Source organism: Heterodontus francisci, chromosome 36, assembly GCF_036365525.1.
Source record: "Heterodontus francisci isolate sHetFra1 chromosome 36, sHetFra1.hap1, whole genome shotgun sequence".
Classification (NCBI taxonomy): domain Eukaryota; kingdom Metazoa; phylum Chordata; class Chondrichthyes; order Heterodontiformes; family Heterodontidae; genus Heterodontus; species Heterodontus francisci.
The window spans coordinates 6,325,814-6,340,088 of NC_090406.1; the positions used below are offsets into that span (position 1 = coordinate 6,325,814).

General features: G+C 43.2%; 1 protein-coding gene across 1 annotated transcript; it reads right to left on the minus strand.

Annotated features, from left to right (window-relative positions):
• Positions 1 to 270: 270 nt before the first annotated feature.
• On the minus strand, positions 271 to 14,043 carry ndufa13 (NADH:ubiquinone oxidoreductase subunit A13). Its single transcript, XM_068016038.1, has 5 exons — positions 13,907 to 14,043; positions 8,854 to 8,932; positions 2,418 to 2,489; positions 1,856 to 1,925; positions 271 to 513 (listed from the first exon to the last, which is right to left on the minus strand). Exons 1-5 carry the CDS (start codon positions 13,998 to 14,000, stop codon positions 394 to 396), a joined length of 435 nt encoding a protein of 144 aa, XP_067872139.1. The 5' UTR covers positions 14,001 to 14,043; the 3' UTR covers positions 271 to 393.
• Positions 14,044 to 14,275: the final 232 nt, after the last annotated feature.

Sequence of the window (14,275 nt, forward strand, 5' to 3'; positions counted from 1 at the left end):
CTTATCCCCCAAATCAACATCAACAAAAAAATACAGATTATCTGCTCATGACCACATTACTGTTTGTGGGAGCTTGCTGTGCACAACTTGGCTGCTGCATTTCATACATTACAACAGTGACTGCATTTCGAAAAAGTATTTTGTTGGCTGTAGAGTGTTTTGAGGCTTCGTGAAGTTGTGAAAGGCACAAAGTCTGTCTTTACTTTCTCTTTGCACAGATTGAACCAATTCCTTAAAACAATGCAAAATGAACACAAAAACAAAAGCAGCTTCCATAATACACACATCGGTTTTATTAACAATACCACACTCAGAACAGGAGTTCTTGTGGAGATGACCTGTCGGGGCCAAAGGCCAAATCTCCGGTCAAAGTCCTGCTGCCCTCTCTGGCGCTCACACATACCACTGGAATCCGTACTTCGCTCGAAGGTATTCCTCCTCCGGTCGTAGGTTAAACAGTTCCTCCACCGTGGGTGTGAACCAGCGATCAATGTTGTAAACACTCTCGCCAACCTGCAACGGAAGATGCAGCCACATCATGTTACATCAAAATAAAACTGCCTGCACCCCACTCCCACTTCAATCAAAATACAAGGATATATTGGACTTGGACTGGGTGCAGCACAGAGTCACTAGAATGACACCTGGAGTTAAAAGGGTTAAACTATGAGGACAGGTTGCACAGACTAGGCTTGTACTCCCTTGAGTTTAAAGACTGAGGGGTGATCTAATTGAGGTGTTTAAAACATTCATAGGATTCGATAGGTTAGATATGGCAAAATTATTTCCACTGATGGGGGAGAGAAGAACAAGGAGGCACAACCTTAAAATTAGGCCGTTCAGGAACAAAATCAGGACGACTTCTTTGTTGGTATCAAGGAAGATGAAGAAAAGGCGGATGAATGGAGTTGAGTCACTGATCAGCCATGATCTAACTGAATAGCGTACAGACCCAAGGGGCTGAATACTCATGGCTGGTGGGTGCGGGTGCTTCCACTACTTCAAGCAAAGATATGAAAACCGCCACCCGCCCCAACAATCTCCTTTAGCCCCAACATCAGAAGAGGGCCGGAACTGCATCAGTGCAATTTTTCCCTCATTTCCCAATCTTAGACTGACACAACATTGCCAATTTCCTTCGTGCTGTCAGCCCATGACCATTGGGATAGGTTGAGGCTCACTGGACTTATTTTGCATATGACAGTTACGGTCAATAGACAGAGGACGTTTTTACTGCATCAATCTTCGATGTTTTAAACTCAAGTCCCAGAAGTAAAGTCAAGTGCCTTACTCATTACCCCATCCAAGTCAGACACAAGTCAGGAGCGTGATGGAAGATTTCTCACTTGCATGGATGAGTGTGGCTCCAACAACACTCAAGAAGTTTGACACCATCCAGGACAAAGCAGCCCGCTTCAAATGACACCCCATCGACCACTAATTCCCTCCACCACTGGCACACCATCTACAAGATGCACTGCCAAGGCTGCTTTGACAGCATCTCCTAAACCCACGACCTCTACCGCCTAGAACAAGGGCAGCAGATGCATGGGAACACCATCATCTGCAGGTCACACACCATCCTGAATTGGAAATCTCTCGCCATTCTTTCACTGTCGCTGGGTCAAAATCCTGGAATTCCCTCCCTAACAGCACTGTGGGTGTACCTACCCCACATGGACTGCAGTGGTTCAAGACTGCGGCTCACCACCACCTTCTCAAGGGCAATTAGGGATGGGCAATAAATACTGGCCTTGCCAGTGATGTCCACATCCGATGAACAAATAAAAAAAAAGCACTACATGAATGTTTGTTTTACAAAGAAATGCAAATGCCTGAAATGAGCCCCATTTACCTTCCAGCCTGGAACATCCTTCATAATTTTAGCCTCTTCCTCAAGATTCTCTCTTAATTGACGCAGAGTCCTTGAAAAATAATGACAGAGAATCAGAGAAATGAAAGAACAAAATCAAATTACAAGAGATTTAAAAAAAAATTCTACTCCACTGGTACAGTTGCATTCATCTGCAGGGTTACTCCTAGTCGAGAATAAGTAAAGTCATTCAACCCTCTCAAGGGTTTAAAAACCCTGAGAAGCACATTCTACTCTGCCCAGATCTCCAAACCAACAATTAGACTCTGATAAAAGGTCACTGACCTGAAACATTAACTCTGTTTCTCTCTTCGCAGATGCTGCCGGACCTGCTGAGCATTTTCAGCATTTCCTGTTTTTATTTCAGATTTCCAGCATCTGCAGTATTTTGCTTTTGTTTCGGAACAATTAGACTCTTATTGACCCAAGCCTTAACACCGATTAGACTTTGTGTCTTTAAAGGGGTCCACCTCCACACTGAAACATACACTTTGCGATAAACTCCTCCTTAACCTTTTTAAAAGCAGACACCTCACTAACTTACCGCCTATCCTGTTCAGCATGCAGCAGGGGTAGCAGTGCTATACGGGCTTCCAAATCTTCAATTTGTAGGCGTCTGAAAAAGAAAAATACAAAACAGGAAATCTGTGACCAAAGATTAATAAAGTTTGTACAACCAGAAATGAAACAGAAAGTTATTTATCATTTTTGTAAAAAACATAAAATGAAGTCTTAAGATACAGATATTACAATGGGAATGGCAGGGAAAGAAAATAAAGAACTTGCATTTATATAGTGCCTTTCACAACTTCAGGACATCCCAAAGCATGTTACAGCCAATGAAGTACTCTTGAAGCGTAGCCACTGTTGTAACATAGGAAAAGCAGCAGCCAATTTGCACACAGCAAGCTCCCACAAACAGCAATGTGAGTATGCTCAGATAATCTGTTTTAGTGATATTGATTGAAGAATAACTATTGGTCAGGACTCTGGGGAGTGCTGCCCTGCGCTTCTTCAAAATAGTTCTGTGGATCTTTTACGTCAACCTGAGAGAGCAGATGAGGCCTCAATTTAATGTCTCACCCAAAAGGCAGATCAAACTGACCTGCTGCACAATCTGGCAACTATAGTGAAGTTGATGAGACATGACATCCCATTGTAGAATGATCATTAATGCAATGGAGGAGGTGGAGCAGAGATTCACTAGGATGTTGCCATAAATCGAAGAATACAGTTATGAAGAGATTATAAGTTAGGGCTTTTTTTTCCACTAGAGCTGACAGAGGTCTTCAAGATTGTAAAAGATTCTGACAATGTGAATACCTCCAGTCTGTTTCCCTGGTCAGTGAGACAGTAACACGGACACAAACGGTAGGATAATCGCAAAAATCAATTAGAGGAGGTTAGAACGTGGAATTTGCTGCTACAAGCCGCTGTTGAAGCAGAGTTTATAACATCTTTTTAAAAAGGAGTTAAATAAGTTGCTTGAAAAAGAGAAATATTAAAAGGGGAGACGTGGAGAACAACAGAGTTTGATTCAAGCAAGTGGCTCACGTGGAGAAAACACCTGAAAAATTCTATCATTTCCAGAGTTGAATGTTTGCCTTCTGATTGTCTCCACCAGAGGGCAGAACATCATTCGAAAGCTGCCGATGTTGGATTTTTGACACCGGTTAGTGGATTTTTGACACCGGTTAGTGGATTTCATTGAATCTACAGCATGGAGACAAGCCATTCTGAGCACACATCCACACTTTCCAGGAGGGGTCACTAGAGAGCCACTACCAGTGTGAATTCATTAAACCGTACAATGCAGGCGACCATTCGGCCCATCGTGCTTACGCCAGCTCTTTGTCTCAGTTATCAAGTTAGTCCCACTTCCCCTGGCCCCTCTATTTTCCACATTATCCTACAAATTCAGAAGATAGTAATGGAGGCGCCTCGGCTCTTGCATTTGTCCAACAGGTTGGAGGTATTTGCAGCTTGTGTGAATGAGAGCAGGGACTACAGGCAGGATGAGCAAACTAACCACAGCACTGTGCTGTGGGGGCTATTCAAGTGGGGGGAGTAAAAAGGAAGGTAGTAGTAGGGGACAGTATAGTTAGGGGGATATATACTGTTCTCTGCAGCTGAGTGCGCAAGTCCTGAAGGCTGTGCTGCCTGCCCAGTGCTAGGGTTAAGGTCATCATGTCCTTGGGGCTTCAGAGGAACTTGGAGTGGGAGGGGAAGGATCCAGTTGTCCTGGTCCAAGTGAGTACCAAAGACATAGGTAGGACTAAGATAGGAGGTTCGGCTGAGGGTGTACGAGCAGCTAGGGGCTAAATTAAAAAGCAGAACCACAAAGGTAATAATCTCAGGATTACTACCTAAGCTACGAGCAAATTGGCAAAGGGTAAATAAGATCAGAGTTGAATGTGTGGCTGAAAGATTGGTGTGGGAGAAGTGGGTTTCGATTCATGGGGCACTGGCACCAGTACTGGGGAAAGAGGGAGTAGTAACGTTGGGATGGCCTTCACCGGAACCACGCAGGGAACAGTGTCCTAGTGAATCGTATAACTAGGGCTGTAAAGAATGCTTTAAACTAAATAGTGGGGGGCAGTGTTCATGTGAGGTGAAATTTAGAAAGTTAACGAGAAAGGACAGGATTAGTGCAGGGTAGAGACACAGGTAATGATAACCAGCATGTGACCGGAAGGGACAGAGCATACCAACATAAAAGAGTGCACCAGCAAACAAGGTCAGAGTAGGGAAAAATGGTAAAAAGGATTTAAACTATAAAAAGGATTAAACTATAAAAAGAATTAAAGGTTCTTTATCTGAGCACGCAGCATTCATAACAAGATGGATGCATTGATAGCACAAACAGAAATATATGGGCAAATGATAGCCATTACAGAGACGTGGTTGTAAGGTGACCAAGGCTGGGAACTGAATATTCAAGGGTATTTGACATTTCGGAAGGAATGAAAGAAAGGAAAAGGAGGTGGGGTAGCTCTGTTAATAAAAATTGAGATCAGCACAGTAGAGAGAAAGGATCTTGACTCGGATGATCAAGATGTAGAATCAGTTTGGGTGGAGATAACTTGCAACCGAAAGAAATCACTGGTGGGAGTAGTTTATAGGTCCCCTAATAGTAGCAACTCAATAGGACAGAATATAAATCAATAATGGGGGCTTGTAGGAAAAGTACTGCAATAATCATGGGTGAATTTAATCTTCATATAGATTGGGTTAATCAAATTGGCAAAGGTAGCCTGAAAGATGGGCTCAGAGTGTATTAGGGACAGATTCTTAGAACAATACATTCTGGAACCAATCCAGGAGCAGGCTATTTTCGACTTGGTAACGTGTAACAGACAGAATTAATAAATGACCTCATAGTAAAGGATCTTCTAGGCAAGAATGATCATAACATGATGAATTTCATATTCAGTTTGAGGGTGAGAAGTTGGGTCTGAAAGTAGTGTCAAACTTAAATAAAGGCAATTACAAGGGTATGAAGACAGAGTTGGCGAAAGTCGACTGGGAAGATAAGTTAAAAGGTAAGACAGTAGAGAAGCAGTGACAGAGATTTAAGGAGGTATTTCATAACTCACAACAAAGATATATTCCATTGAGAAAGAACGACTCCGAGAAGGATGCACCATCCATGGCTAACCAAGGAAGTTAAGGATGGTATAAAATTGAAAGAAAAGGCAAACAATGCTGCAAAGGTTAGTGGTAGGCCAGAAGATTGGGAAAAATTTAGAAAACAGTAAAGGATGATTAGAAAAAAATAAAAAGAGGGAGAAATTAGAGTATGAGTGTAAACTGGCAAGAAATAGAAGAAATGACAGCAAAAGCTTCTACAAATATATAAAAAGGAAGAGAATAGTTAAAGTTAGTGTTGGTCCCTTAGAAGATGAGACTGGGGAATTAATAATGGGAAACAAGGAAATAGCAGAGATACTTGAAAAAGTATTTTGTATCTGTCTTCACAGTAGAAGACACAAAAAGCATCCAAGAATAGCAGAAAATCAAGAGGCCAAAGGGAGGGAGGAATGTAAAACAATCACTATCACTAGAGAAAAAGTACTAGGAAAACTAATAGGACTAAAGGCTGGCAAGTCCCCTGGATCTGATGTCTGCATCATAGACTCTTAAAAGAAGTGGCTGCAGCTATAGTGGATGCATTGGTTGTAATCTTCCAAAATTCCCTATATTCTGGAAAGGTCCCAGCGATTGGAAAACCGCAAATGTAACACCTCTATTATAGAAAGTGGGGGCGGGGGGGGGGGGGGGTGTGCGGGTGCTATGGTACGTGACAGAAAGCGGGAAACTATAGGCCAATCAGCCTAACATCTGTCATAGGGAAAATGCTAGAATTCATTGTTAAGAAAGTAGTAACAGGACATTTAGAAAAGTTAACATGGTTTTATGAAAGGGAAATCATGTTTGACAAATTTATTAGAGCTCTTTGAGGATATAACAAGCAGGGTGGATAAAGGGGAACCTGGAGTGTATTTGAATTTCCAAAAGCCATTTGATAAGGTCCTGCATAAAAGGCTACTACACAAGATAAGAGCTCATGGTGTTGGGGGTAATACTGCAACTGGAAGGCTGTTTCCAGTGGGCTCAGTAATAGATCCCCTGCTTTTTGTGGTATATATCAACAATTTGGACATAAATGCAGGGGCCATGATCAAGAAGTTTGCAGACGACACAGAAATTGACTGTGTGGTTGATAGCGAGGAGGATAGCTGTAGACTGCAGGAAGATATCGATGGACTGGTCAGGTAGGCAGAAAAGTGGCAAATGGAATTCAACCCGGAGAAGTACGGGATGATGTATTTGGGGAGGTCAAACAAGGCAAAAGAATACATGATTAATGGGAGAATACTGAGAGGTGTAGAGGAAGTAAGGGATTTTGAAGGGAATATCTACAGATCCCTGAAGGTAGCAGGGCAGGTCGATAAGGTGGTTAAGAAGATATATGGAATTATTTCCTTTATTAGCCAAGGTGCAGAATATAAGAGCAAGGAGGTTATGCTGGAATTGCATAAATCATTAATTAGGCTACAACTTGAGTACTGTGTGCAGTTCTGGTCACCTTATTACTGAAAGGATGTAAGTGCATTAGAGAGGGTACAGAGGAGATTTACGAGGATGTTGCCAGGACTGGAAAAATGCTGCTATGAGGAAAGATTGAATAGCCTGTTCTCCGTGGAACAGAGAAGGCTGAGGGGAGATTTGATTGAAATATACAATATTGTGAGGGGCCTGGATAGATTGGATCTGAAGGGCCCATCTACCTTAGCAGAGGGGTCAGTGACTAGGGGCATAGATTTTAAGCAATTGGTAGAAAGATTAAAGGGGAGATGAGGAAAATCTTTTTCACCCAGAGGGTGGTGATGGTCTGGAACTCACTGCCTGAAAGGGTAGTTGAGACAGAAACCCTCAACTCAGTTAAAAGGTACCTGGATATGCACCTGAAGAGCCGTAACCTGCAGACCTACAGACCAAATGCTAGAAGGTGGGATTAGGCTTGATGGCTCGTTTTTTTGGCTGATGCAGACACAAGTGGCCTCTTTCTGTGCCGTAACCTTTCTATGATATGTTAGCATGGATAGAGGATTGGCTAACATGAAACAGAGAGTCAGGATAATTGGGGCATTTTCAGGTTGGCAAACTGTAACAAGTGGAGTGCCACAGGGATCAGTGCTGGGGCCTCAACAGTTTATGATCTATATTAATGACTTGGATGAAGGGACCGAGTATATTGCAGCCAAAATTTGCAAATGATACAAAGATAGGTAGGAAAGCAAGTTGTGAGGAGGACACAAAGTTTCTGCAAAGAGATATAGATAGGTTAAGTGAGTGGGAAAAAAAATTGGCAGATGGAGTATAATGTGGGATAATGTGAGGTTGTCCACTTTGGCAGGAAGAAGAGAAAAGCAGTATATTATTTACATGGAGAGAGATTACAGAGTGCTGTGGTACAGAGGGATTTGGGTGTCCTTGTACATGAATCACAAAAAGTTTGCATGCAGGTATAGCAAATAATTAGGAAGGTAAATGGAATGTTGGTCTTTATTGCAAGGGGATGGAGTATAAAAGTAGGGAAATGTTGCCACGACTCTACAGGGCATTGGCGAGACCGCACCTAGAGTACTGCATAGAGTTTGGTCTTCTTATTTAAGGAAGGAGTTGGAAGCAGTTCAGAAAAGATTCATTAGGCTGATTCCTGGGATGAAGGGGTTTGTCTTATGAGGAAAGGTTGGACAGGTTGAGCCTATACTCATTGGAGTTTAGAAGAATGAGAGGTTATCTTATCGATATATATAAGATTCAGAGGGGGCTTGACAGGGTAGATGCTGAAAGGATGTTTCCCCTCATGGGGGAATCTAGAATTAGGTGGCACAGTTTCAAAATAAGAGGTCTCCCTTTCAAGACGGAGAAAAGGAGAAATTTCTTCTCTCAGAGAGTTGTTAGTGTTTGGAATTCTCTCCTCCAGAGAGCAGTGGAGGCAGAGACATTGAATAGATTCAAGGCTGGGTTAGACAGATTTTTGATCTATAAGTGAGTCATGGATTAGGGGGGACAGGCAGGAAAGTGGAGTTAAGGCCACAATCAGATCAGCCATGATCTTATTGAATGGCGGAGCAGGCTCGAAGGGCCAAATGGCCTACTCCTGCTCCTATTTCTTATGTTCATATGCAAATCTTTCCTTTTCAAGTGCTGGTGGGTTTTTAATTACTCACTAGCCAAGGGACATTGACTGCAATAGGTGTCATGCTGTGATCAGCAAACAGCACAGACTAAAAAGATCAAAGCTCAACAGAGACGTTGTGAAGGTATGGGAAGCTTACAGAACCCTTCTCCAAAAACTAACGGCCAGTAGAAACACAGTGCTGAGATAAGTTTTAACACTTAAAAATAAAACAGAGAACTGTTAATTAAGCCAAGAATAAACAATCCCAGACCCCGAGGGCACGACATACCTCCTCTCCTTGTTCCACCTGAACAGTTTCCAGTAGCCAAAGATTAAAACTCCGAGTCCAATTCCAAACATGCTATAACCTATAGGGTATAAACACACAGATGGCGTAAAAACAGAAAATACTGGAAATACTCAGCAGATCAAGCAGCAGAAGACAGAAACCGAGTTAACGTTCCAGGTCGATAACCTTTCGTCAGAACTGTAAGTTAGAGATGTAACAGGTTTTAAGCAAGTACAGAGGCAGAGTAAGGAGGGAGGTGGGAGTGGAGGGGGAGGGGGGTGAGGTGAAGAGCAAAAGGGAATGTCTGTGATAGGATGGAAGGCAGGAGAGATCAAATGAAAAGAGTGATGGCACTGCAAGACAAAAGGAAATGATAATGGAACAAGTAAAGAAACAAAAGATGGGTCTAGATGAGGTGTAAGTGGAAACAGCAAAATCACCAACAGCTGCCAACCAAAAAAATGAGATCTGAAATTGTTGAACTCAGCACTGAGTCTGGAAAGTTGTAAAGTTCCTAATCGAAAGATGAGATGCTGTTCTTTAAGCTTACATTGAGCTTCAGTGAAACAGCACAGAAGGCACAGGACAGAGAAATCAAAGTGGGAGTGGGGCGGAGAATTAAAATGACAAGTGACCAATAGCTCGGGGTCACGTTTGAGGACTGAATGGGGGTGTTCCGCAAAGCATTCAGCCACTCTGCGTTTGGTCTCCCCAATCTAAAGACCACCACATCATGAGCAGTGGAATAGTACACTTAATTAAAAGTACAAGTAACTGTGGCAGCACTCCTCGCCAGTAATGCAGAGATTAGCAAGCTTACGTCAGAAAATTAAAGTGAATGAGACCATTTTCCTTTGAGACCAAGGTCTTTCTTGAGATGTGAGTGTTGCTTGCAAGTCTGGCATTTATTGCCGGTCTCCTAGTTGCCATGAGAAGGTGGTGATGCAACTGAACGGCTTGCTGGGCCACTTCAGTGGGCAGGTTAAGAGTGACCCAGATTGGTGTGGGACTGGAGTCACATAGGCTCAGACCAGGTAAGGGCAATTGATTTCCTTCTCTGACAGAAGATTTGTGAACCCAATTGGTTTGTTTTTTTAAACAGGTTCACGGTCAATTTTATAGATCCCAATTTTATAAAGCTGAATTCAAATTCTCAAACTGTCACAGTGAGATTTAAATTTATGTTCTCTGGCATATTAATCCAGTAACATAAGCACATTAAGTAACGAAAAACACACAGTGCCCCAAGTACTATGCTCATGGGATGTCCAACTTCCCCACCGCAGACAAAATGTTGTGACTCCTGCAGAACCCCTGAAATCCCTTCACAAACCTCTGGTGGGATCACAGATCTCACTTTGAATACAAACTCTTCAGAAATAAGAATGAACTTATATTTCACAGCCTCAGGATATCCCAAAGCACTTTACAGTCAATTTTGGAGGCCACAAAACGCTTGTGTGTCTGCAACTGTGCTTTTTTTGCACGTAATTCAGTTCAATTATAGTCATCACACCCAGTCAAATGTCAGTCATTGCGAGAGTTGGACCCCCAAAAGTAGAGGCCAGAAATATAAGGTAGTCACTGATCAAGCCAATAGAGAATTGGGGCGGCACAGTGGCGCAGTGGTTAGCACTGCAGCCTCACAGCTCCAGAGACCCAGGTTCGATTCTGGGTACTGCCTGTGCGAAGTTTGCAAGTTCTCCCTGTGACCGCGTGGGTTTTCGCCGGGTACTCCGGTTTCCTCCCACAGCCAAAGACTTGCAGGTAATAGGTAAATTGGCCATTATAAATTGCCCTTAGTGTAGGTAGGTGGTAGGGAATATGAGATTACTGTAGGGTTAGTATAAATGGGTGGTTGTTGGTCAGCACAGACTCGGTGGGCCGAAGGGCCTGTTTCAGTGCTGTATCTCTAAATAAATAAAATAAAAATTCAACAGAAACTTGTTAACCCAGAAACTGGAACATGCTACCACAAAAAGCAAAGATGCATTTAAGGGGAAGTTAGATAAACACATGAGGGAGAAAGGAATATGTTGATGGGATGAGATGAGGCTCCTGTGGAGCATAAACACCAGCATAGACCAGATGGGCCAAATGGCCTGTTTCTATGCTGTCGACCTGACGCAACTTGATTCACGCTCTTCCCTGCTTTATGGTGGTTTACACTATGGACCTTGACCCTTCCATACAGTTTCTCAATAAATGAACACCAGAAGTTGTTGTTCTGGTTGGCAAGATGTAACGAGTGGTGTGCCACAGGTATCTGTGCTGGGGCCTCAACTTTTACAATTTATATAAAAGACTTGGATGAAGGGACCGAAGGTATGGTTGCTAAATTTGCTGATGACACAGAGATAGGTAGAAAAGTAAGTTGTATCGAGGATGTAAGGCAAATGGAGTATGATGTGGGAAAATGTGAAATTGTCCATTTTGGCAGGAGGAATAAAAAAAGCATATTATCTAAATAATGAGAGTTTGCAGAGTGAGATGCAGAGAGATCTGGTTGTGCAAGTGCATGAATCGCAAAAGGGAGGCAGTGGCGTAGTGGTATTGTCACTGGACTAGTAACCCAGAGACCCAGGGTATTGCTCTGGGGGCATGGGTTCAAATCCCACCACAGCAGAAGGTGGAATTTGAATTCAATTAATAAATCTGGAATTAAAAAGCTAGTCTAATGATGGCCATGAAACCATTGTCGATTGTTGTAAAAAACAAAACCCATCTGGTTCACTAATATCCTTTAGGGAAGGAAATCTGCTGTCCTTACCTGGTCTGGCCTACATGTGATTCCAGACCCACAGTAATGTGGTTGGCTCTTACATGCCCTAGCACTCAGTTGTATCTAACCACTACGAAGTCAATAAAAAGGAATGAAAAACTCCCTTCCTAACAGCACTGTGGGTGTACCTACCCCACATGGACTGCAGCGGTTCAAGAAGGCAGCTCACCACCACCTTCTCAAGGGCAATTAGGGATGGGCAATAAATGCTGGCCTAACCAGCGACACCCACATCCCATGAATGAATTAAAAAAAGGTTAGTATGCAGGTACAGCATGTAACTAGGAAAGCTAATAGTTTATTGCGAGGGGAATTGAATACAAAAGTAGGGAGGTTATGCTTCAGCTATACAGGGCATTGGTGAGACCACATCTGGAGTACTGAGTCGAGTACTGGTCTCCTTATTTAAGGAAGGATGTAAATGCATTGGAAGCTGTTCAGAGAAGGTTTACTAAATTAATACCTGGAATGGGCAGGTTGTCTTATGAGGAAAGGTTGAACAGGCTAGGCCTATATCCACTGGAGTTTAGAAGAGTAAGTGGTGACTTAATTGAAACACACAAGATCCCGAGGGGTGTTGACAGGATGGATGTGGAAAGGATGTTTCCTCTTGTGGGAGAATCGAAAACTAGAGGTCACTGTTTAAAAACAAGGGGTCATCCATTTAAGACAGATTGAGGAGAAATTTTTTCTCTCAGAGGGTTGTGAGTCTTTGGAACTCTCTTCCTCAAAAGGGGGTAGAAGCAGAGCCTTTGAATATTTTTAAGGCAGAGGTAGATAGATTCCTAATAAGCAAAGGGGTGGAAGGTTATCCGGGGTAGGTGGGAATGTGGAGTTGAGGTTACAAATCAGATCAGCCATGATCTTATTGAATGGTGGAGCAGGCTTGAGGGGCCGAGTGGCCTACTCCTACTCCAAACTCATGTTTGTATATTCAGGCTCTCAGCCTTACACTGGTGTTAGTTTAGGTGTCAGCTGTGGCCCAGTTGGTAGCACTTTTGTCTCAAAAAGTCAGAAGGTTTTGGGTCCAACTCCAGGGACTTGAGCACCAAAATCTAGCCTGACACTCCCAGTGTAATAATGAGGGAGTGCTGAATTGTTGGAGGTGCTGTCTTTTGGATGAGATTTTAAACCGAGGTCCTGACTGCCCTCTCAGTGGCCATAAAAGATCCCATGGCCAGTATTCGAAGAGGAGCAGGGTGTTGTTCTCGGTGTCCTAGCCAATATTTATCCCTCCACAAACATTGCTAAACTAGAAGATCTGGTCATTACCACATCGCTGTTTACGGGATCCTGATGTGGACAAATTGGCTGTCATTCTTCCTATATTAAAACAGTTGAAAACTACGTCATTGGCTGTAAAGCGCTTTGGGACATCCTGAGGCCTTGAAAAGCACTAGAGAAATTAAAGTCCTTTCTTTCCATTGGAGTCGATGGGTTTGAAGATTTTCAAGGACTAGGAGTTCTGTGGCATTATTCGAAACAGAAAAATTTATGGCACAGGAGGTAGCCAATCGGCCCATTGTAACCATGCCGACTGAAAAAGAAGTGTCAGCCAGCCTAATGCCACCTTCCAGCTCTTGATGCATCGTCCTATAAGTTACAGTACTTCGAGCACACATCTAAGTGCTTTTTAAATGCTATGAGGGTTTCTGCCTCTACCTTTTCAGGTAGTGAGTTCCAGACCCCCGCCACCCTCTAGGTGAAAAAGTTTCTCCTCAAAGTCCCTCTAATCCTTCTGCTGATTACTTTAAATCTATGCCCCCTAGTTATTGACCCCTCTGCCGAGGGAAATAGGTCATTCCTATCCACTCTATTCAGACCCCTCATAATTTGATACACCTCAATGAAATCTCCCCTCAGTCTCCTCTGTTCAAAAGAAAACAGTCCCAGCCTATCCAACCTTTCCTCACAGCTAAAATTCTCTATTCCTGGCAACATCTTTGTAAATCTCCTCTGCACCCTCTCCAGTGCATTCACAGCCTTCCTCTAATGCAGTGAACAGAACTGTACACAGTACACTAGCTAGTGTCTTATACATTCTAGCTTAACCTCCCTGCTCTTATATTCTATGCGTTGGCTAATAAAGGAAAGTAACCCATATGCCTTCTGATCTGTACCCTATCTACCTGCCCTGTTACCCGCAGGGATCTGTGGACATACACTTCTCAAAATCTGCCCATTTACTGTAGATTATTGACAAGGTGAGGTTAATTTAAGAGTTGAGATTTCTCCCCCCCTTACCCCTAACCCCTAACCCCTAACCCCTACCTGACACACCCCTCCGGGGGATGTTCCTCTTGTAGTCCACAGGTCCATAGCCCCCAGGAGGAGGCAAGTCCTGCTTCACCTTGGCAGCCGCCATCTTCTCAGCCCAGCCTCCACTTCCGGCCTGGCTGACCAGGAAGTCCCGCCCACCTGCGGCTCTGATTGGCTCCCAATACCAACTAAACTGTCAATCAGTCACCAGCTTGCTCTTAAAGCAGAGACGCACTAAGTTGATACCCGTTTTTTTATTCGGTCCAATGATTCATGTTCCACTTACAATTTATTGCATTTCAGTTAATGTAGTATTTGTTTTTGCTTGAGTCTGTTCTGGGAACCTGCAATGATTTTAGTCTGTATTCAGAACTGAATGCA